The sequence below is a fragment of the Ischnura elegans genome, chromosome 10, assembly GCF_921293095.1.
Source record: "Ischnura elegans chromosome 10, ioIscEleg1.1, whole genome shotgun sequence".
In the NCBI taxonomy this organism is placed as follows: Eukaryota; Metazoa; Arthropoda; class Insecta; order Odonata; family Coenagrionidae; genus Ischnura; species Ischnura elegans.
This window is the reverse complement of record NC_060255.1, coordinates 32559481-32583221: the sequence shown is the minus strand read 5'-3', so window position 1 is coordinate 32583221 and position 23741 is coordinate 32559481. Positions and strand designations below refer to the sequence as shown.

The window sequence follows — 23741 nt, the reverse complement described above, 5'->3', positions numbered from 1 at the left end:
ACATACAAAGGAGCCAAATTGCAATATGTTATTAGGCAAATTATTTTAATCACTGATGGTAAGGTAATTTGATACATCACTCGCAATAAATCAACACTCACAAAAACAATAACAAAGTGTTGCGAAATCTTGATGAATCCACCTGTTCCCAAACATTTCTATTTTGAGCATTTTGCAGAGATAGATCTCACTTTCCAAAACCTTTCATAGAATACCTCTGCATGTTAAAGATATGAATTCATCTGTGGATCAATGATAGGAAGTTCATACTAGCATTGCAGCTTCAAAATGTGTACTTTTAGTAAGGCAATTGTACACAATCTTGTAGCTTACAGTTATAATTATTAAAGACAGAAATATTTACACATAACTAAAATACTGAAACTGTTTCGAAAAAATTAATAGAACATGCAGAATGGAAATATTTATGAACAAACAAGCCAAGAAGCACAGTAATATAAGTTGATCAGCTGTTACCACCTAGATCAGATAAAAAAAATATACTTTCATAGAAACACACATTAACCTTTCCATGACAAATAGAGGCTTTAATGATACAAATATGCAGGTTACAAGTCAGAAGATGTGAATACACATTTCGCATCAACACCTGAATAACCATTGTATACAAAGGATGGATTAGTTTCAGAAGTCACAGAAGTCCTACTCGGTGCATAATTGCATGAAATGTCATTGGAATAACAATTACTCACCATTTTTTTCTCAAATAAGAATAAAAAAGCTGCACCATAGCATTTCACACAAAAATCTGAAAACAAGGTCATGTTTAATGATGATGCACATGACTTCAGTAACCCAACATGGTGAATGCTTCAAAAGAGAAATAATTATATTGATATTGCAGAACATTAAATTGAGACAAATATTTAAATAGAGCAGAAATGAAAAATGACAATTGAAAACTGATATCCAGTATTGAGAGGAACATTCTTTTGACTATGAAAATAAGTTCCTTGACACAAAAGAAACAAATACTGTTAATATATAATGGTTCAGTGCATTTAAGATGGACAAAGGTACAAAAAAATATATGGATGAAGGGAAAATGTATGCATTGTGCCACAATATTTCAAAAAGGTCACAAAAAAATCAAAGGTGATCAAATTTATGGAATGATGCCCTAAGTTTCACGGACAAGTAAATAAAGGCCCTAGAGTGAAAATTAATATAGAGAGCGAGAAGGAATTTTAACAAAAGCAAATGAAAACCATCAATCACACACTTGGAATACCAAAGTAAAATTGTGCTAGTATCTATTTCAAGTGTGTCAAGAATAAGAATGAAATATTAATGACTCCCAAAATAAATTGAATTAGAATAACATCATATGTTAGGCATGAAGGTCTCATTCAGACAAAAAAAACCATAATAACTTGTGGACTGTAATAAATTACTATTTCAGGTCTTGCTTATTCAAAACTAATAATGTATCTGAAATGTCATTACACAAAAAACAGGGAATATTTTACTTAGTATTCACTGAAATTTTGGTTATCAGCAATCAAATATATTATCAAGAAGATCCCAAGAAACTACTAAAATTCATATAAATATTTCTAACACAACAAAATTAAGTATCCAATTTGCATCCTCATCATACACAAAACTTGCATGCTCTACAAGAAAATACAAATTACTAAAACATATCACAACAATGACATTTTAATATCGTCCCACTCTAACAACTACTTAGGAAATCTTTATTAGTACGCATTTGCATAGTATTTAGTCCTTCCATGCTCAAGGGCCTGGGAAAATTGCAACCTTAATTAGCAAAGAGTCACTCATCAGAATAATAATTTGACAGAATTACAGAACAACATCAGGAGAATAGCTCTTCATGAAGCTGAGTTAACTCTGACTGAAGTAATGTTCATGAAAGAACTATGCATTCTAAAGTAAATAAATGAAGTGAATATCTAATTACATTCTCAACGGAGTTCTATCAAGAAGACAACACATTCATCACACTTTCAAAAAATTACATGAGAAGAATAAAAATAAGACCCATTAATTTTTCAAATAAGTATACCAATTCAACATGGTTGCTCATTAGAAATATCTGATATAAAGCAATTTACCTGTGGAAAACACTTTTTTTTCCAACCACTGATTTAGTTTAAATAGGAAGGATTAAGATAATCAACACCTTTGAAGCAATACTTAAGCATAATCTACAAATCTAGCTTCACAGAGAAATTGCTCACAGACGTGATACCTGGATGAAGTATGTAATGTCCACTTCAAATATTTACATCAACATTATCCCGTTGGTTTTAGGCTGAATTACGTTTAATGAATTCTTACTCCCAAAATTATCTGAAATACTCATTACCTATATTATTTTCATTATTATGGCTTCTGAATCCAAAGGGTAAAATGACGAGTAAATAATAATTAGATTAGCCACTCAAATAGTTAAACATTGATAGATCTTAAACTTCAGCCACAAATTTAGGTAAATTTTCATGCCTACGAGATAGGCATTTAAAGTTGGCTGCTTATTGACACACTTTCACAGGGTATGTATTTAATGCACCACTCTCAAATGGGGAGGACTACACTTGCTTGAAATCAATTATTACCCTTTTTCCAGATAAACTGATTCACCAAAAATTCAAATGGTCAATAACAGCATAGATGCAAGTTTATGAATGGTAATCCTCAAGAGAAAGCTTGAATATTTTGAGAGGACTAGGTGAACAGACTCACACATACTTCTTAATGCATGTTTAAGAGAAGTATGAATGTACAGAATCATACCTTTATTAAGCTCCTTTCATTAATCCAGTAATAGCATAATTACACTTTTGGCTTGTTTTTCAAGGTAAGGTTCAAGAAAAATGCTCAGAGAGCAACTAAACTCAGAATGCCAAAAGATATGAGAGGAGACTGGAGAGGTATGAATGAGGAAGGAGCTTCTACATTTATCAGTAACGACTGGACGTCTGTGCTCGGACGGAGGCTGCTGCTGCATTCACTGCAGCACCTTGGACATGCTCATTTCTCAAGAATTCAGTCGTGAATTCCGCCTGTGCCTTTGCAAAACTTGCTCCAGTGCTACGATAAATGCGATGGATCTGTAAAAAAGGTATAACGAGTTGAAGAATTGATAACACAATGAGAAAGAACAGAAATGTGAAGCACCTCCTAGCTGACTGGTGATGACAAATCACAGATAACTATGCCAACCCAAGTTCTCCGTACTTCAACTTTTACAGGTAAAAAATTCAAAGCGCAAGCATAATTCAATCAATTCTCAAATCTTCATGAAATTGAGGTAAGTCTGGAGCATTCTGCTCAGGCCCTAAGGAAATAGACATTTAACTACTTAAATGTTGTCCCATAGAATACAAATCATTCAATCACTTAATGTATTTTTTTAAATGTTCATGATTTCCTTCAAGTGAAATTGTTTTACTCCGTAAATATACATCCAAAGGAATAATTTACCTTATATTTATTACAGTGTTTTCACTGTTGGTGCTCTGTGATTGTAATTATTGTCACTTTATTGTAACTGCACAAATTTCCTTGGTGTAACTTACATCAAGTACACATGATCTTTGGGAAAAATAAAATACATACTCCATTTGCACGAATCTCAGACGAATACAATTCGAAGACAAGCCCTATTTTTTGGAACTCCACAAAGAGAAAAAATTTAAATTTGAAATATAATTACTGTATACAGTAAACTCTTGATTTTACGAAGCAGGATTTTACGAAGTTTTCGATTATACGAAGTGATATTGCGGTCCCGGTGAAAAGCCTATGCTAAATACATGGCGCTATTCGATTATACGAAGTTTCGATTATACGAAATTTTTTGAATTTACGAACCTCGGCTCGGTCCCTAGGAGCAAATGGCATTCGTTTATACGAACTACGGCGACAAATTTGTCAACAAAACTAGTTACGCCGGCGTAAGTAGCTAAAAAATCAGCGCTTCCAACTGTGGTCCATCAAAAGTGCGAAATCGTAAATGATAATGCAACTTTGGAGAGAAATGGGTCGCCAAAAACCTCACTGTAGGAATTTAGGGGGAGTAGGAGTTCAGTTAAAATATCGCGGCTGACATTATGCCCCTATTTACGTGCCTGTTCGTAAACATAGCATCGACAATAATTCGTAGTTTAACATGTCAGGAAGGTCGCGCGGAGTATTTCGAACACCCCTAATTAACCCTTTGCACTGCTGTGAACGTACTTCGAAGACTACTTGACTACTTTTCGCCGAAGCACTTCGAAGGGTCCCTAATCCGGGACCCTTTCCTCGACCAGCTCACCCTCGCTGGCCCCTGAAACTGAGCTATTTTTTAATGCATTACCTGACGCAACCCTGGGTTTCAAAGGGCAAAGGTGCCATGGGGGGAAAAAGAGTAAAGTGCGTGTTACTGTGGGGCTGTGCGTCAACCAAACGGGCGCGGACAAAATAAGCCCGTTGTCATTGGGAAATTTGAAAGGCCACGGTGCTTAAAACATGTAAAATTGGAAGCCCTCCCCCTTCTTTACCATGCAAATAAAAACAGCTGGATGACCCGAGAAATTTTCCAGCAAACGGTTATACGTCTACACAGAAAAATTGCTGGAGAGAACAGCAAAATTGTTTTAATAATGGATAATGCCACCGTTCATAAATACGTGGAAGATCTAAAATTGGCTAATGTTCGAGTCCTCTTTTTACCCCCGAACTCGACTAGCAAGTCCCAGCCCTTGGACCAAGGCATTATCCAGGATTTTAAAGTCCTATGCCGGAAGAAGCTTGAGCGGTATTACTTGCGATGGATCGGTATGTATACATTCATCTATTTTGCTCATGTGCGTTTGGATATCGATTTAGATATTTTTATTCATGATTATCATTCTTTCAAATCTATTTGCTACTTTTATAAATGGGAACAGAAATTAATAACATCCCGAAATGGACGTTGATACATGCAATCCGCGCCATAATATCTTTTCGTGTATATATTGGCCTTTGTGAATGAACAACTTAAATATCTTAAGTACTGGGCTCTATTTACCGCCAATTTATATTTCAGGCTTCTCGTAATGAAGACGCACTTCCAAGTCTAACCATGAACTTTCTTCTCACGCGCTTCCCCGTTCTCCCATGCTGGGGTTCTGTCTTTCCAAAGCCGTCCCTTCCCTCCTGCCGCCTTTGGCTGATCTTGCTGACACCCACCTTACGCATCCCAAACCCCTCCTTCCCCAGCATTTCCCATTCACTCCCTCCCTAAGGAGACTGAGCTTGTGTGCGTCGCAAAAAAATACGGCCCCCAAAAGTAGACTGAGGCAGAGCTGAAGGCCATTTCCCCACCCTTCTTTGTCCTGCCCCCTTCACCAGTCCTTGTGCTGACCACACTTCTTCCCTCAGGCAATCCCCATCCCACTCTTATTCACCCCACCCACTGGGAACGTTCCCCGATAGTGGAGAAGGGCATGGTTCATCTTTACCTGCAACGGGGGGAAGTTATTAACCGGAGAGAGGCGGAAGAAGTATCTTCCACTATCGGGAAAATGGTGCCGCGCTTATAATTGTCTCTCTTCTTCTCAGCTGACTTTTCAATTGAAATTAATTTCTTTGCTCTTTCCACACTATATTTATTTACGATTATGGCGCGACTATTTTTTAGTGCTAAAACTAAGAAAATCTTTTCTCTATGTCAATGATCCTTTGCCTAACTTTCAATACGGCGGAGAAAGGAACACGAAAACTAAATGAGGTGACGGTACAGGTTTTTGCGTGTCATTTTTTGGGAATTCACGCTAGCGAACCAATACTTAACCACGTTGAGAAATGATAAAACGTCTCTTGTAGGAAAACAATCAATGTGGATAATAACGTTTCTATCTATATTTCTCCGATACTGTAAGATGTTTCTCCTGTCGTTTTCCGGTTGGAACCTTGCTCCTGTCGGCATAAAAGGAGAGAAACATACTATATGAACAGGTCACCTCACACCCGGTATGAAGAATACAGTACTGATGAAGAATTGAGTCTTTTATGGCAACGTCTGCGAAGATGATGGAACACAGTAGTCGGACGGAGAACTCAAACAGAATTTACTTCAAATATTCGCCAGAAGATAATCACATCCTGCGTTATTTATGATCGTAATTGAATCTCAGTGAAAATAGAGCACATTCTGCTGAAAATACGAAGTAACTCGAAATATTAACTTACGAAGGTTATTTTGGATACGGGCTAAGACCCTTGTTTTTCTGTTTTTCTCGTCACTGAGCGATAGAGGGCGACATAAATGGCGGTTAGGCCGGCTGCCGCTAAAATTCCGTGGGTGTCAGAATCAAATATCTATCTTTTGCATACTTAATAGTAGCTATTGGCTCCTAACCACAAATTTATTACTGTTAATTCTTATAATAAACATTGCAATTCATTATTTGATTACGTTTTCTAAACTGGTCGGGAATTTCTTTAGCGATCGTTGACGTTGAAGTATGAACAAGAAATGGGAATTTTATGGTGGTATAATTATTTAACGATTTTTCACATCATAAATCGATAGCAAAAAGCCTTTTCTATGAATTATACCGAGAATAACCACCGAAAACATTTAAATAAGACCACTAAAGACAAAAAACGGCGGAAGAAACAAAAGCGAACATTTTTTTCGTGACTTACGAAAAAGGTTTGAATTTACGAAACTCGATTTTACGAAGTGCCAATTTTCCGGTCCCACTGACTTCGTAAAATCAAGAGTTTACTGTACCTCCAAATATAGTCCCCTATGTTTTACTAAAGATCTCTGGAGGTTAGGTCATAGGGTGGCTTACATCACAGCCTCCTCTAATAATTTATTTTTAATGGAGGCAATACCTAAAATGGAGCACAAGTTCTAATTACGAGTAACTAATTACGAAGCCAGAACATCAACCTGGTATAAACTACAGGGTGGTGGAGATAATTATTTGCTGCTCTGATATTACAGAGATTAATTAAGATGTCTTTCTAGTTTAGTGGAAACCAGAGACCAGATTTAAAAGGAGTACTTGCAAGAATTTAAAGGGCACATGTAGCAATCATGACAATTATTCTACTTAAGTAAATGAATAATTTCTACCGCAATTTCTTATTTTACGCAATATCCGAACCTCAAGAACAGCATGAGAACAAGATGATGCACCTACCTGAAATCTATTGTTGCCAAGAAAAGTTATGACAGGCAAATATCTAACTTATGGTGAATTAAATTATGGAATTATGTTTTCGAAATCATGTTCATGAAATCATTACCTAGCCACTAGAGGTATAAAATAAAAAAATAGGTGCTTTTCTAAGCCAAACCCAGGGTAACACAGGCGAATTTGCTGACACTATGAAATGCCCCCATCATCTGATCAGTGCTGGCTGAATCTTTGCCTGCCGCAAAAAATTGTTTTTGTTTTAAAACGTAAAATAATATAATTTAAATTATGGTGCTGCTATTTTTAACATTGGCTATAGTTGCAAAGCTATCCAGCAGCAAACTCAAGTGGCCATAATTGAGATTATGCAACCTACAATAGATAATGCAAGTCACATTTGAAGGAAAGAATTTTACACCTGTTTGTAAGAGTCCTCTTTTCTGCAGGAGTAGGGAGGTGAAAAATAATTATCTTAGGTTAGTGCAAATTGGTGTTACATTATATTGAGTCAATATTCTTCAGGTGAAACCATTTCTAAGTGTATGCAAGTACCAAAGACAAATGTGGAGGTGGATATGAGAACTAAAGCAACTTGAAAGCATAAAGCAAGAAAAAACAAAAAAATGAAATAGTTTTCATCATATGTTACTAATGTTTCAACACATTCATGAATTTCAATTTGTTAAAAAAATTCCAGTCTTCAATTTCACAAAAACAAATGAAATGTACAAAGCACAAGCTTGGAATTCTTGAAATTATTCTTTTTAAACCAAAGGCTGGCATGCCAAAAATGAAAAATTGTATCCGTTTTCTAATTTTCCATTAAAAATTAAACCATTAAACATGAATGTTGAAATTAAAACATAATCACCTTAGAAAGCAAAAGGAGATCCATCACAGCAGCAGAGCCAAAACCAAGGCTGACAATTAGAACCAATATACCAACCACTACTCCACCAGGTGTTGAGTCAAAACACTTTATGGCAACTAATAAGCCACTGGAAGAGAAAAACTTTAATAAGAGATCAAATGACATAGAAAAAGCCATGAAACACATGTGACATACAAAAAAATTACATACCAATTCCCTGATCCTATAATGCCAATACTTTGAATAGTGCTTGCCAGGAATTGGAAGAAGAACACAAAGAAGAATACCATGAAATTAAAAGAGCTGTCACTCCTGCAATAATGAAAAGAAACTTCATTAATATGATATCCCTCTATAATTGGCAATTATACTTATGCGAAAAATCCACAGAGAAAAAATCATTCGCCTTGACCGGGATCCCGGTCAAGGTGAATGATTTTTTCTCTGTGGATTTTTCGCACAATTGTGCATTGCGGGTGACTCCCGTAAAGTTATCACCGTGGCTAGTCCCGGTATACTTAAATTATACTTATAATAATTTTCATTTGATCAAAGCACATTTAAATAACCATTTAATCGATTGCTTATATGCTTCTTCAAAAATTTACCTAACCTATAAAAATAACAAATTTTACAAAAAATTGTATTTTTGAACTTCTTGGTCAGGCCCAAGATGAATATTTGACAGAGCTATGATTTTGCACACTTATTATTGACACTAAAAGGCAACTTTTCCAACCAATTACATTTCTGATAGTAAAATTTTTGGAATTCCACCATAAAAGCAGGAGTGCTACAAGAGTGGTGCCCTAATCTGTTAAACAACCAGTTAGGGCCGAAACCATCATGAATGCAATAACACTAGCCACGCACTAATGCAACCATATACTATTAAATACAATTAAAATAACTCTATGCAAAGGAAAATCATAATAGAGCAAATAAAATGATGAATTACCTGAAAGCTTTATAGGCTGGTCTGTACCAACAAACAAAGGAGAAAGGAGTGAAAAGGATTAGGTATAGAATGGACACACCAAATGTTGTAAAATCAGATAATTTGAGGAGAAGAGCTAGTCCACCAACTACATTCAAAACCAACACTGCAGAATGATCTGAAACAAAAGAACAATATAAATAAATTTTTAGGCACAAATAAAAAGGTTTCATGACTACCATAGAACTTCAAGTTAATCTAATACACACAAAACATGTTTTATAACGATTAAATAGACAATCATAATATAAATATATGCAAATGTTTACGATCATTTTCTTCACCTAAATAATCATGCAATACCTTTTTTCAATACATACAATTTTCTCTCTTTCAAAAGCTATAAAAATTTCAGCCTAAACTTTGGAGCGCAACTGTGAAAGCTTAGGGTGCCCATGTTTAATAAATTCCTGTTTTACATTGATTTTGACCAAATATTACAATATAAATAAATATAACGTCATTGTTGCTTAGAAATAACTTATTTCAAAATGTAATAAGAGCAACAAAATCTAAAAAAATTGAATTTTAAGTATTTGCTTCTACACACTTACACAGTACTTTTCGATATTATTCATTTTTCTACAACCACCATTTTCTCCTCTTTCCTACAGAACCATTTTTTAACCATTCCACTGAGGAGTCTAAATTAAGGCTTCACATTCAGGATCTGCTTTAAAAACAGCTTCCAGTCATCCCTCTATATTTTAGTGACCGATGAGCTCTACAGTCTGATCCGGATTTAATGTCTTCGCATTTAACATTTTTCTGCATTTGGGGTCCCGATTCATCCCCTATTAGGACAATGTAAAAATTATCCGTATTTAGTGTTTCGGCATTTTGTGTTTTTCCACATATGTGGTCGTAAAAATTTTTCCCGCACAAGAATTTTTTGCCCGATTTAACGTTTTTTTCATGACGGTTCATGCAAATGATTATCCAAATCTTGGAATTTCCGCTCATCAACAAGAAGAGTCTCATGAAAGTTCACCAAGAGTCTATAGAACCTACTGGGGAACGCTTCTTCAACTGCTTTCTTCCGCGAATGCAGAGCTGGGACCTTCAACTCGCAAGCTGGGTGATTTGTCTTCTCGTAATGTTCTGCTCCCCTTCTGATCCAAACACCAAGCACTTTTTGTATCAGATCCGATCTAATGGAGCTATGTCATCCCTAAATAACCTCTAACTACCTTATCCTTCACTTCTTGAACTTGACTTCGATGATACCTGACGACTGATGACACGAGTTATCCTCCGAGGGCCGCTACAATTATGGTTTTCTCGTAATGTTTTCAATTGATGGCTTATGCCCCTTTCAACTCTACTCTCTACGGGCAGTCCATTGTTAACCCAATATTTTTTCAATTGGCTACTTTCTCTTTTCAAAAGAGGAGGCCCAATATCATTTGCGCAATTCACCAGAAGATTCTTTCTATAATCCATTCCAAGGTCAGTTTCGACGGAGGATCAGCGAAAGAACCAAGGAAGTTTTTCCCCAGTCATGATCGTCAGGGAGAGCATTCTTTCCCTTTGGAACTACATTACTTTACATCGTAATTTAGATATCCCGGAGCCCATTTACCGACATGCAGCTGGTTGATATCGCTGTCGATTTAAAGATATTTATCTGGTGCTATTTTATGTTGAAAGAGAATGACAATCGGAGCTTTGACAAACTATCACGGTCCATGACTCTAAATAAATCGCTCATGCTGAAAAAAAATCACCACATAATCACGGAAAAATAGATGAGTGCGGAAAAATACGAAAATTCAGCAGGAATCCCTTGGTGGTTGACTTCGACATCATAACTCTGATGAAATTGCCAAACTCTAGAGGCATTCCGGCTGGCTATCAGACTTCCAACTATTGGCTGTTGCGTAACAATTTACAGGATAGCAAGACATCTGTCTCAGCTAACTCCATCGATCTAACTATACTGAATTTTCAAATGGAAATATATTTATTTACTTAAGCAAAGATGCTATAATGTCCTGGATGCCTGGGAGAGATTAACAGTTTTTCATCTGCGTCTAGCTTCTCTGTGGTCCCAAAGCTTGGAAATAAGGCACTAAGTGGACGATGACATCAATAACTATAAGAGGAGATGGCGATCTTTTATTTTTTGCCACAATGTTGCCTTTCCTGGGTGAAATGCTTCTGAAATAAGCTTACAACCGGCCTGGCAAGCACTCTGCAGATGAAGTTTAGCATAAGTATATCCTTATAGTTATGCATCCTGAAATGACTTGTTAGAGCCCTTGGGAAAAAACAGGCCCTTGCTAAAGGCAGATTATTTCACTACGGACCAACCACCACAAAAAAACTCGCTTGTTATTGCACTACCCTCAACCAACCCATTAACTCCTGGTGATCTCATGTGAGATCACTTTAAAATTAAGAGATTTTGTAATATCTATCTGTGTATTTGCATATGTAACCTCCATGCTTTCTCTATTAGGTATACATATTTCTCTGACATCCACATGAGATCTTAAAAATTTAGGCTTTAAATTAGTTGATACACCAGCTTTCGCCAGAAATCTGTTGCTTTTTAAATGATCTCACATGAGAACACCATGAGGTAATGAGCTAAGGCCATACATGTTATAGAGGACTTCCACTGTATTACAATGAAGATCACAGAGATGAAATAAAAATTTAAACTTAGAGCATACTCACATAACCACAAATAGTACAACATTCTAACAACTTTCTGGAACTCCAAAGGAATGTCTACATTGATATCCTGATAAAAACAGGGCTGAAAGCAGCACTTTTCAGGCAATGGTGGCCAGTTATTTCTTCTAGCTGCAAAAAATACACCACTGTTAGGTACTGAGGTCAACAAAGATTCATATACAGCAAACTCCTGATTATCCGACAGCGGATTATCCATGTCTTGGATTACCCGTGCATTCCTCCGATGTTTTCTGTGATTTTTATAAGAAAAATAAATTGGACTCAAAAGCACCTGGATTATTGCATTTTTATGCAAGGTTACACCAGCCTTATTATTTCCATTAGCATTTCTGTCGCATCATGGAATTATTTTATTTACTTATTGACAAGGAATGCTTCAAGTTTACCTGGACGACTGCTCTTGCATTACAGAAGATGACGAGGGACAGGAAAAACCTTGATAAATTTTATCAGATTCTTCAAGGTCATCGTAAATTCAGAAAAATGTCATCTACGATCTTTAAATGTATTTTTTGCAAATGCACAATAAGGAGGTTTCCTATTTTTTTAAATTGCCCATGTCAAAAGATTATTACTCCTGGAGTGTGTATTTGACACTTTTATATTTTTAAATGATGATATCTATTTTTCGCGGTTAAATGAAAAGTGAAAATTTTCAAGCGCACGAAAATGTGAAGGCTAATTATGAATGTTGGGAAAAGCCCATATGACATCATTCTGGTTCCAGCTGCCACCGTGTGAGGCCACCATGGTGCGAGGCTATGAGCGCCGCTACGATGCAGGCTGCTAGCAGGTACCGCTAGGCTTAAACAAGGATTGTTAATACCCTATCAAACGAAGGAAACCTACTGACCTCAGGCAATTTTAATAGGTGATTATTAAGAAATGTTTCCTTGAACTCTGTGCCTCATGCATGCATTGGTTATCTCAGATGATGTAAAACTCCTGACTACTCGTATAGCATCTGGGTCCCTGTGACGTCATGTGGAGTGGCATCGCATGGCCGCCAATCTGGCCTCCTTCAAATGAGGTTAAAATTGACCATTAACAGTCACCTAACCTGAGATTTTTAAAACAACAACAAATCGCAACAAATGCCTTTCGTTTTCTTTAATGAAGGAAACTATCCTATTATTGCCGTGGCCTCATGCGTGGTTAAATACGACCCAAAGGAACCAGAGATTTCATTGCACTAAGGCATGTTTATGCCACGACCAGTCAAGGCCAAACTGGAGAGGAAAGCAGTAGTGGAGGTAATGGGAGAAGTTAAAGCAGAGATGAAGGGAGTAACAATCACATGAGTGACAGCCAGGCACTCCCCTGTGTAGACAGTTTGCTGAAGTATAAGGAGAGGTGTACTATCACGGTATCACCGCTAAATAGATCATGGTCGGCTGAAGAAAGCTCTCAATGAGTCTGCGAAGCAATATAAAATAACTGACTAAGAGCATAAATAATAATATATTTTTTGGTTTCCGAAAATTATGAATATTACAAGAAATTGAAGTAAGTTTGGATAACCCTATTTTCTGATTATTTGTGCCGCCTCTCCCCATCAGGGGCACAGCTAAGAATTAAGGCTAGGGGGGGTTTTAGGCGCAACTAATACATACTTACGGGTGTGGTGGTATTTCATACCCACAAGGGCAAGCAGGAGTTGCGGGGGCCCTCCTTCAGCAAAAATTTAAGAATAATGGTTCAAAATGGCAAGTTTTACAGCTTTTTGAGAGACATTTGATTAACCCTAACACTATTCTATAAGTAATACTGATCCAAATAAGTAAGTGGATTAAACTTTAAAATTTCTCTGACTTCTGGGGGGGGGGGTTTTATCCCCCCACCCTCGCTGCACCACTGCTCCCTGTAAGTAGCCTGGATAATTGGGAGTTTGCTGTATTAAAATAAGAATCAATCGAAAGCTAAAAGGCAAATTTGTTGATAAAGCAATTGAAAAAGAAATTGAACACTCAAGAAGTACAATACTACATAGTAAGTGAACAGACTTTCCAGATTGCTTCTCGAAAAACTGAACAGCAATCCAGATCATCATAAATAAAGATTTTGGGTCAAAAAAGATTTGAACCTGGATTACCATGCATTATAACCAATTGCATCATAATTGATTCACTCACATGAGTAATTTCCCTTAAGGGAACACCTATCCTGCATGGACATTTGCCTGCAATGGGTTTTATCCCATAAGGATGAAAGTCAATATCCTTACGTTTTTCCCACGTTTGTTCACATCTTTTTACACTTGGTAAATGTAACTTTGTTCACTTTGAAATTTTTTGTTGTTTTTTTTTTTAAAGCACATTTCTGAGTCTCTTTTGCTATAATTTAACTGCATTAAATTTCTAGAGTAACTTAATATTGTATTCAACTGGAAAAATTTAATGCATGACAAGAGGTTAAATGGAAGACGGGACTCTTTAGTCCAAATATTGCCCAATTAAGTCGAATTATTATTATCACATCAAGGGATCAAATATAACTACTGTGTACCCTGATATCTTGACCTCAAAGGCAACTAATCACTGAGTGAAGTGTAACAGCAAGGACACATGAGCACAAAAATTCAGAGCAAACTACCCTACAACAGTGACTACCCTAGAATTGAATGGAAGCTACAGGAAAAATAGGAAAACAGTTGTAGTGGGTAACAAAAAATGTATTTCATATATGTATACATACCATTATAAGGAGAATTTTTCAATTCTTCTTCTCGCCTCCTTATTTCTTCTGCTTTCCTATCTAACTCCTCTTGGCGTCGCTGCAAGTTAAATGAATACAATGTTAGCCTTTAATTAAGCACCTAAGGAGATAAATTTAGGTACTAAAAAACCAAAATACATATTAAAAATTATGATTCAATTACACTCTTATTGGTCTACAGATTAATGAAATCACGCTTGAATCAAGTCATCTGCAATTTTTGTATCATGCTGATGTTTTATCTAATTCAAATCTTATCTTCGTCATATTTTCTTGACATAAGAATAAACAACAATCGCTGATCTCTGTCAAGATTGATGGTGAACCTATTCCACAAAATCTCAGTTCTTCTTTTTAGGGCTACCACCACTCAGAAGAGATAAACCTGTTAATACCAAGAGCATACCTTGGCAGGGACGTCTTGGCCTTGGTATATCTATGCATATTTTTTTATATGTTAAGCATAGGCATTTTGACAGTACACTGCCAATCACTCATTAAAATCCGATTCTTTCTGCATACCGTACTATCCACGGAAAATCGTAAAATTTTCCTTCCCCACAGGAAAATCTTTCCTTTGTGTACAAAACATTAAATTATGATTTCGCTAGTAGTGGACCCTGGTCACTTCTATAGTGGCGAGGATATTCGCTGTTCCTCCCTTCCAACCCTATCCCTATCCCAGATGCGTCGTCGGGCTCCTATCGCGGTGGCGCCTCTTTCCTTTTTCCTTCCTTTCCAAACCCCTCCCCAGGAGCCCGGGTATATAAGTCTCTGACTTGGTTCCCAGCCCCGGTGCGTTGTTACCCTTGGGTACTGATCTCATTGCATACCGTACTCGCCAAAACAAGCTTCCACTGTATATTGACATACAATTTAAGGCATATGATATTTCATCAAAATACTTAACTTCTAATGGAATGCCTAGAATTTTGTCACAAATTAAATAGCAAAATTAAGGCAAATTTTATGCACAAAAAAATATTTTGAAAGTAAAAAATGAAAAATCATAGCTCATCTGGAAAGGGGGAGAATAAAATGAAAAGCTATGATCATAGGTGCTCTAGTTCAACAAAAGCACAGTTATAGCCATTGCTGACTGCTTTCCTCCCTTGTAAGTAAAAAAAGGATTTTCCAGGCCCCTTTTCTCACCTCACATGCTTACATATGATTGTTCAATTTATCATATTTGCTTCATATAGACCACTAAATATTTAATACTAATTTTGAAGTGCTTCTATAGCAATGTTACATAGGTGTACTACAGAAAAGCGTACTATGAAAATATCATCGTAACATTAATGATTAATTATTATTAGTACACATAATGCTCTATATAATATGGGACTTCTGTATACAGACCAGTAAGCTCTATCTTGACCACTCCTACTTTCTTCACAAAACAGAAAGAACTAACAGGGTTACATGAAAAATGCCTCATTCCTCCCACTTGTCGGCAAAAGTAAGCAAATTTGTAAATTGTAGCTACAATTAGCTGTGAGAACGTGAATTCTTACATAATGAGGTGTACATTAAACTAGACACACAATTAGACTTTACATTACTAAAAGCAAAATAAATTCACCCACACCAATAAATCAAGATTTAACCCAAGAGGAAATATAACCTCTTGTGAACTTACCTTGATTTCCTTTACCAGCCACATGGAAAAAAAGAAAAACGAAAACAATTACTATTGAGATTTCCAGCTGAGAGTAACTATTAAATCTTACATACTTAAATAACTAAAATATGATGAAAATCTGAAATGCTTTAAATTTAGATACATAAAAGTATACCAGGGAATACACATAGAGTTAAAAAAAGGTTATCAAATGATATCGTTAGAGATGCGCAAATAGTATCTGCGAATACTTTAATACCACGAATACTAGCGTAAGTATTCGATGTAGTATAAGAGAAATTATTCCATATTTGAGATCTCGAATTATTATGCTAAAAGTACGATCTCGAATACCTCAAATTTCGTGCCATACACTTCCGAACACACGTTGTTGGTAGTTGACACGGAAACAACGTAGAGAACTTAGTCTTTTAGTGCATGCAGCGCTGTTTTAGGCAATTTGATGAACTACATTTAATTCACAGATAAGAGTGGTGAATAGATATCGTTCGACGTGGGGAACTGAAAATGATCGTGGGAAAAATCCGAAAAATCGACTTTAGGGCTACCTTCCGTCACACATTTAGCTACTGTTCCCAAACCGTTCCACTCATCCTAATTTCAAAGAATCTTTAAAGATCATCACGGATTCGAAGACAGAAGGCTTCCCCTGACGTCATTTTTGTTTCTCTCTGCCGATCGATGGCTCTGCAATGATGCATCTAAGTTGAAAAAGGTTAGAAATTTTCATTAAAATAATAATAAAAAACAGCGGGCCCCTGGCTGAATGCATACCATCAATCCAGTGGCATAGCCAGGAATTTCATTTGGGGGGGGCTAAAACCATTGGGGAAAATTAAAAAAAAAAACAGGGTACCAAATAAAGGTTTTTAAATAATTCCAACACTTTTAATAATCGAAAAAAAAAATCATACGTTAAAGAAATATTTTTTAAATTCATGATTTTTCAATATTTTGTTTTCTTTTATGAAGGAAAACAATTGTTTTTTTTAATAATAAGGGAAGAGGGGCATGCCGGACCCCCCTCCTGGCTACGCCACTGCATCAATACACCAACATTCAAAAAAATTATTTTCCCCAATTCTCATTCTAAGTTCATCCAGGATGAACCCACAAGATGGAACATCCTTTTTCAAATGAAGAGGCATCTTCTGGAACAGAAGCAAGCAATAACATTAGATGCCTCTAACCTGAGTTATAATGTAGAGTTAACTCCACCACAGTGCAATGCTATCAAGCAATTGATTGACGTTCTGGACGTTTTTGAAGGAGCAACATTTCTTACTAGTGGAAGTGCAGTCACAGTCTCTGAAGTTATCCCCCTTGTGAATAACATTATTAATTTCCTACAAACTAAGAAGTTTTCCAATAGTCATCTACAAGGTTTGAAGATTTTTGCGGCGTTGATCAGATTGCATTCTCTTCGGGTTCTCACCACGTCCATTGGGTTTTGGCGACAACAGTTTCGCTGACATTGCATTCAGTCTTCATGTCGAAGGTGAAGGAACTCGGAAATTTCCGCCTTATATAGGCCTCATCATCCTGCTGCTGCTCTCTCATTGGTCGGTGGTTGTCCATCTCTTTAAATTATACGGAAATATATATAAACAGGAAAATTCTTTTCAGCTTCTCAACAGAAGAATGCGGCACGACGCAATTGAGGGTTGATATCTTCCCGAATAAAGTCAAATATACGACCTGATGCGTTCCAAGACCTTGTTCCTGCGTTGATAAACCTACAGTACGGCCGCCGAGAGTTGTCCGATGACATGCAGAATGGTCTAGGTCGGGGTAGGGGTCAAGGTTGCCAGGTAAGAAAGGGAAAGGCCTACAAAGGGTTCCGTGAAGAAAGGAGCCAGAAGGGATGACAAGCGTTAAGGACCCAGATGAAGAATCACTTGTTTTGATTCGAAGAAAGGGTTTGTTTTGGTGAATCAGGCTTATTTCGGTACACCTTATGCAGTTAAAAACGTTGTGGGATGAGGCAAGGATGCATTTGGGGGACGGCGATTGGCTGTAAACCGTGCTGGCGTAGGGTTATCCGCCCCTCCTATTGTACCGTCATCAGGCAACTCTCACCGGCCGAGATGAAAGGCATTGAGAAGTACGGTTATCCTAAAAAATGCTACACTGCATCACAATCGTGCTCTAACTCACAATATTACAAACTGACCTAGCTGGGCATGCGATGCAGCCGGAGCAAAAAAAAAAAAAAACGCTCCTTGAGGAAAGGAAGAATGGGCGACATGCTGAACAGTTCCTAAATTCACACCGGATTCAATGATACTTTGTTCAGATTGCGCCCACAGTGAGAGTTCCTCTACATCACACTTCGTAGCATCGGCCTAATTGAATGGCGCCAAATTCGAAATTTGAAAATTTTGAATGCTCGTATCTCTGAAAATTCGTAAATCGAATGTGCGTAGGAAGAGGACTAACAGTACGTCCAATGTACAAGCCGATATGAGTGGGTCACCATCACTTCACAGGAATGAAGCTTAATATATGATGTTGCGTGTACACTGAATAAAGAACCATAATTGATGCTCTTGGGCACAGTGCACGAGAAGAACTTAAACGCAGCGCAATTATTAAAACTTAGCATAGAGAAGATCCACCTAAATGTCGTTGCTTATGCATGGAACTTTGTCATAAAGTTCATTTTATAACCGCCGGGACTGGGACTGAGGTTCGTAATTTCGCAAAAACAAAAATTTCATTATGATGTTTCTTTTACTATAGCTTGAATATGTCCGTCCGTTATTTTTAACGAGAATATTTTGTTAAAAAATTGCTTGGGCACAGAACAAAACAAATAATTCATTTCAAAGTATAAAAAAATTTAAATATGCAATAAAATATATCACTGAAAAAACTATTGAAAATATAACCACTTCACAACGGATACCTGTGATGAGGATGGTCATAAATGAGTGGGAGGGTCGGGCTTAATTGCCGAGGAGTGGCCCTATGGACTCGCTGCTGGGTCTCAGGCTGGTCCTGAATGTATCCCACAACTGCTACCTCAGCGGTCACTTCCCTTCCCTCGCGTCAGCCAGAGCTGACGTCCGGTCATCTGCCTTGAAAAATGCGCAACAGCTATACCCGACGTCAGGTGTTATACGTTTGAAAATGCCTGTTGGCTCCACCCGACGTCCGGCATGAAAGGGTTAAGTGCCAATAATATTTTCTGCAACGGAATATTACTTTGATAACTTAGATTTTGAGGTATATTTAAGAAATTTTGTTTATATTCATCAGTTGCAGATCACCAAAAATATAATAACTATCATGCAACACGTAGTTATACAAAGAATACAGCTTTACATCGAAATCTATGGTGGGAGGGAGAGACCTTTCAGGTCTAGCAGCCAGAAAGATACAACTCCAATAGATGCCAGTGTGGTAGCGAAGTTCTTCACTCCTGAACTCTCCACTTATCATACCAAGGAGACATTCCGGAGACTGCCTAACTACCTCCGCAAATTGTACCAAGACAACTAGAGACCATTAATGCAGCCACGATTATGTACATGGAATGACATTTTCAGCGACAAATGTTTCACGCTTATTTTTTTTCTTTTACACCTTTAATATGCCGTAATTTTCACGTTAACAATTAGCTATGGCCATTTTGTTCCGTATGAGAGTATACCTAACAGTAAATAATAAAAAGATATACAACTATCCTAATCATTTTAAGTGACTTTTGAATTAAGAGAGATCACATCGTTTTCTCTCGAATCATGATAAAAATCACGCAATAGTGCTCACTTTGTGTTACCATTAAATAAAAAATATATGTTCACTAATGCATGCATGTTTATTTAAATGCATAAATATAATGGTTTAAAAAACAGTAGTGCCTTTCATTTCCAAAGGATATGAAAGTTATGGAGCCTATCACTGCAACCTCTCTATAGTGAACCTCCATACATCAAATTGCCCAAATTTTGGTTCCCTCCATTACGATGTATAGAGGTTTTACCGTATTAAGTTCCAAAATTGAAAACAATCTGGACGATGTCTTATTGTGAACTCTAACCATTTCATACCTAGGGATTCAAGTAGCATTATGTAAAGGAAAAAAAACAGGAAGCAGTGTAGCTTGTTATGCTTGCAGCAGCCAAGATATAAAATAGAGAATTAAGACATATTTATGAAAACTGTACTCAAAACTAAGCTTCTTTATTGTAGCTTTAAGGTAATGGTAGGGGGTCCTAACCATAAAAAATTACAACTTGAATGGATCTTCAGGATTAGTTTCTAGGTCAAAATTTGAAATTTTCAGAAAAAGTAAAAACTTCGAACTTTTCCTGATGGTCAATCAATGTTTTGGATGTGATTCAACGCCAAACATTTCACATGAAAAATTTTCAAACCTTGACTGAAGTGCAGCCAGAAGGTATAATCAGACTAAGTTGGAATTTATTGCAGGTTATAATGACGACTAACCACCAGCTTGAAGCACTAGCTGCAAACCCATTTAGACAGTAAAATGCATTTTTATCAAACCTATTAAACACATGCCCTGAGACCTTATAGTAGGAAAGAAAGGAAGTATACCAGCTACCATTGGTGAAACTCCTTGCACATTCTGACCAAAGAAGTGACAAAAATGCAGACAGGTCAGATATGATGTATATAATAGAAATTTAAAGGCATAAAAAATACACGATAAAAAAAAAAAAACAATCCAGTCAACAAAGTCATTCGAGGAAAATCCACTCCTACCAATTCAAATTTCCCGGAAAATTGTTTTAGTTGCTGCCATATCCATGACATAGCTACAGACGTACAATTATCATACCTCTAAGGCTGCTGGACTCATCTGTTGTTGACCACTTTTGGCATACTGCGGTGGCTGCTGAGGCACTTCCCATGTTGGCTGCATAATAGCAGGGGAAGTCGTTCCACCCATTCCAGAATCATAGTGTGGAGGATTAGCAGCACCACGGACTTGCTACAGATGAGAGACCTCAACATTAGACAAATTTAGATATCAGCAAATTGAAATCACTAACAAACATGAGGTACCAATGAGATTAATGATCTATGACTAAAATGACATTATTCACATGTGTACACTACAAACGTTAATCCAAAAATTTACGTAGCACCCATAAGTTAATGAAGTTTGACTATAAAATGAAGGATTTATTATTTTCATAAATATTTACACAAATGCTCCTCTCATTATGTCCTATTAGAATAAAGATGAATTTAAATTTGAAAATTGATACAAATTGGAACTCGATAGTTGTAAATTACTTTAGACATGGCTTCAGGCACTTCCCACCTCTGTACATAAAAGAGAAATACCAGCAGCCAATCAGGGTATAAAAGCAAACATTGGTCACATTCAGTTGACAGAAACTTGCGTAAATTTTATGCTAGTTGCTCTAAGATTGCAAATGATCAGTAAACATGCTGTGATTTCTTACACTGTAGGCATAGGACTCGTGACTTTGAATTGCCATTCAGGTGATGAGAAACCCAATTATGACAGAAATGGTAATGTGGTGACAATCGAAACAATTTCTTGATGAGATAAAAGATTACATGGCAGAAACTTAAGAATCAAATTAAACGTATGATCAAACATTTCCCCCTTGATTGAAATATCCTACATTGGCGGGTAAATTTTCCAGTAAAACAAAATACTGTTCCATCACAAAGCTGGTTTTGATGATTGAGGGTGGAGCTAAACCAGGCCTATGCCAAAAAGGGTTGAATATCACACACTCTAGGTAGGAGAGCCTTTTCTTGGGCCTTCTCGAATGATGAGGATATCAGTAACAAGACAAAGCAGTGCAGCACATGCTAGCCAGATTCATTCCTTTTGCTGCAATATCCTAGCGCTGATATTTTCTGGGGATATTTTTCTGCATTACAAAATCATATTACCCATTTCCAAAAACTGACAAGTTTCCCGGAGAGGAGGAAAAAAATTCATGACAGTTTTCTCCTATATGTGAATAGCATAAGAATGTATAAGCAAGAAGAAACTCTGTAACAATGAGTGCAAAATAATTGGAAGACAGCTGACAGAAATAATTCGTAAAAAATATAGTATGAAGTAGTTAACTCTCAAAAGGGGTCCTCTCGCCCACAGAAAAGTCTGCTTCCATATGGAGGGACAATTCATGAAACAAGGTAAATTTTACTGCAGTGCACCACAACCAAGTAGTGACTCTCACTGCCCCAAGCAGTTACCAGCAAGGGCAACTATCAGGGAATCAGCAGGACGTATGTACCAGCAGGTCATATTGGACATTACCCAGATATATTTGAAATGTAGATGTCTACGCATGTATCATCTTCAATCTTTGATGGTCTGGGCAGAGAGTACGCTAAGATTATTACTTAACCACCGCACAGCCTTCATATACATACAGTGTAATTAGCTATGACAGCAAAGAGTTACTCTCGATGCTATCAGACAATTAAAAATGTATTATTCATTAATGCTACCTTAAAATTTAGGGTTGTTCACGTTTCCGGATTTCAAAGAGCACAAGGAGAGGTGAAAGGGTGGGAGGAATATTTCTGAGTGCATGTCATAATAATGGGCACATATACAGCAAAATAAAAGTAATGAAGTAGAAACCCAAGATCAGTTTTTTCATGGCATTAAAAAAAGTTGCTAATTCTAGATGAAAACGAATCGGCATTTGTTATGACTATTACGTCAGGCCCAATGCGGAAATAAACTAACTTACACCCTAATAAATAGAACGACTTCAGTATATGTGGCGATAATATGCACTCCATAAATCACTATAAATAAAAGAGATATAATTACCGTGGTAGGTCGTTGAGATCCTTTGTTATCAAATGGGTTGTATTCCTCAATATCCCGCTGGACATTATTTGTATTAGCAGTGACTTGTTGAACCGCGGGATCCTAGGGTTAATAAATCATCGAAGAATTGAGTTAACTGATTTACATCAACACAAGTGGTCAGTGGAACATATGATCTACTTAACCACTGCACTGGAAACATCAAGCACGAAAAAGATTCTGCGAACATGTTCATTAAGTTGATATAAAGGGCAGTATGAAACTCCTTTTACTGATAAACACGAAATAAACTAAAATATCCTAATCAAAGCTTAAGAAAATTTCAATGAAAAATAAAAAGACGACAAACTACAACTATGATAAACATCTAAAAGGTAATCAAGTCTTGTGACTACGTAGCATTGAGTGATTCACTGTCTTACATTAAAAGGATTGTCCACTGATGGCTCAGCGAAAGGATTTTCATCAAATCCCGACATTTTCTTGGAGTCCTTATTTAAAGCTATTGAATAAAGCACTGAACAATAGTTATGATCGAACAGAACACATTACTCGATCGTCTATCATCAGCAATATGTCATTCCTTCACTTCACCACTTCACGTCGGAACGCAGGCGCCACCCTCACGTGACGTATCATATATCCGACCAATCAGTGATCGTTAAAATGTTTCTGATTGTGAGCGCAATTCGAAGGATCTATTCGGTCTGTTTCTAAATAATGATATCCGTGGATCTATGTTCTATGGGAGATAACCTGTCCATTCGTATTGTGCTTCCGAATAAGGAGGTTTCATGTGAAGACATTGACTGGTTAAATTACAAATCGTGTTG

The 23741-nt window shown here is 36.8% G+C and overlaps 1 protein-coding gene across 1 annotated transcript; it reads right to left on the bottom strand.

Moving 5' to 3' along the window:
* Positions 1 to 28: 28 nt before the first annotated feature.
* LOC124166402 (secretory carrier-associated membrane protein 1) lies at positions 29 to 23520 on the bottom strand. Its single transcript, XM_046543926.1, has 10 exons — positions 23331 to 23520; positions 22909 to 23010; positions 20914 to 21066; positions 16101 to 16109; positions 14438 to 14516; positions 11723 to 11851; positions 9002 to 9158; positions 8254 to 8355; positions 8044 to 8170; positions 29 to 3101 (listed from the first exon to the last, which is right to left on the bottom strand). Exons 1-10 carry the CDS (start codon positions 23385 to 23387, stop codon positions 2952 to 2954), a joined length of 1065 nt encoding a protein of 354 aa, XP_046399882.1. The 5' UTR covers positions 23388 to 23520; the 3' UTR covers positions 29 to 2951.
* Positions 23521 to 23741: the final 221 nt, after the last annotated feature.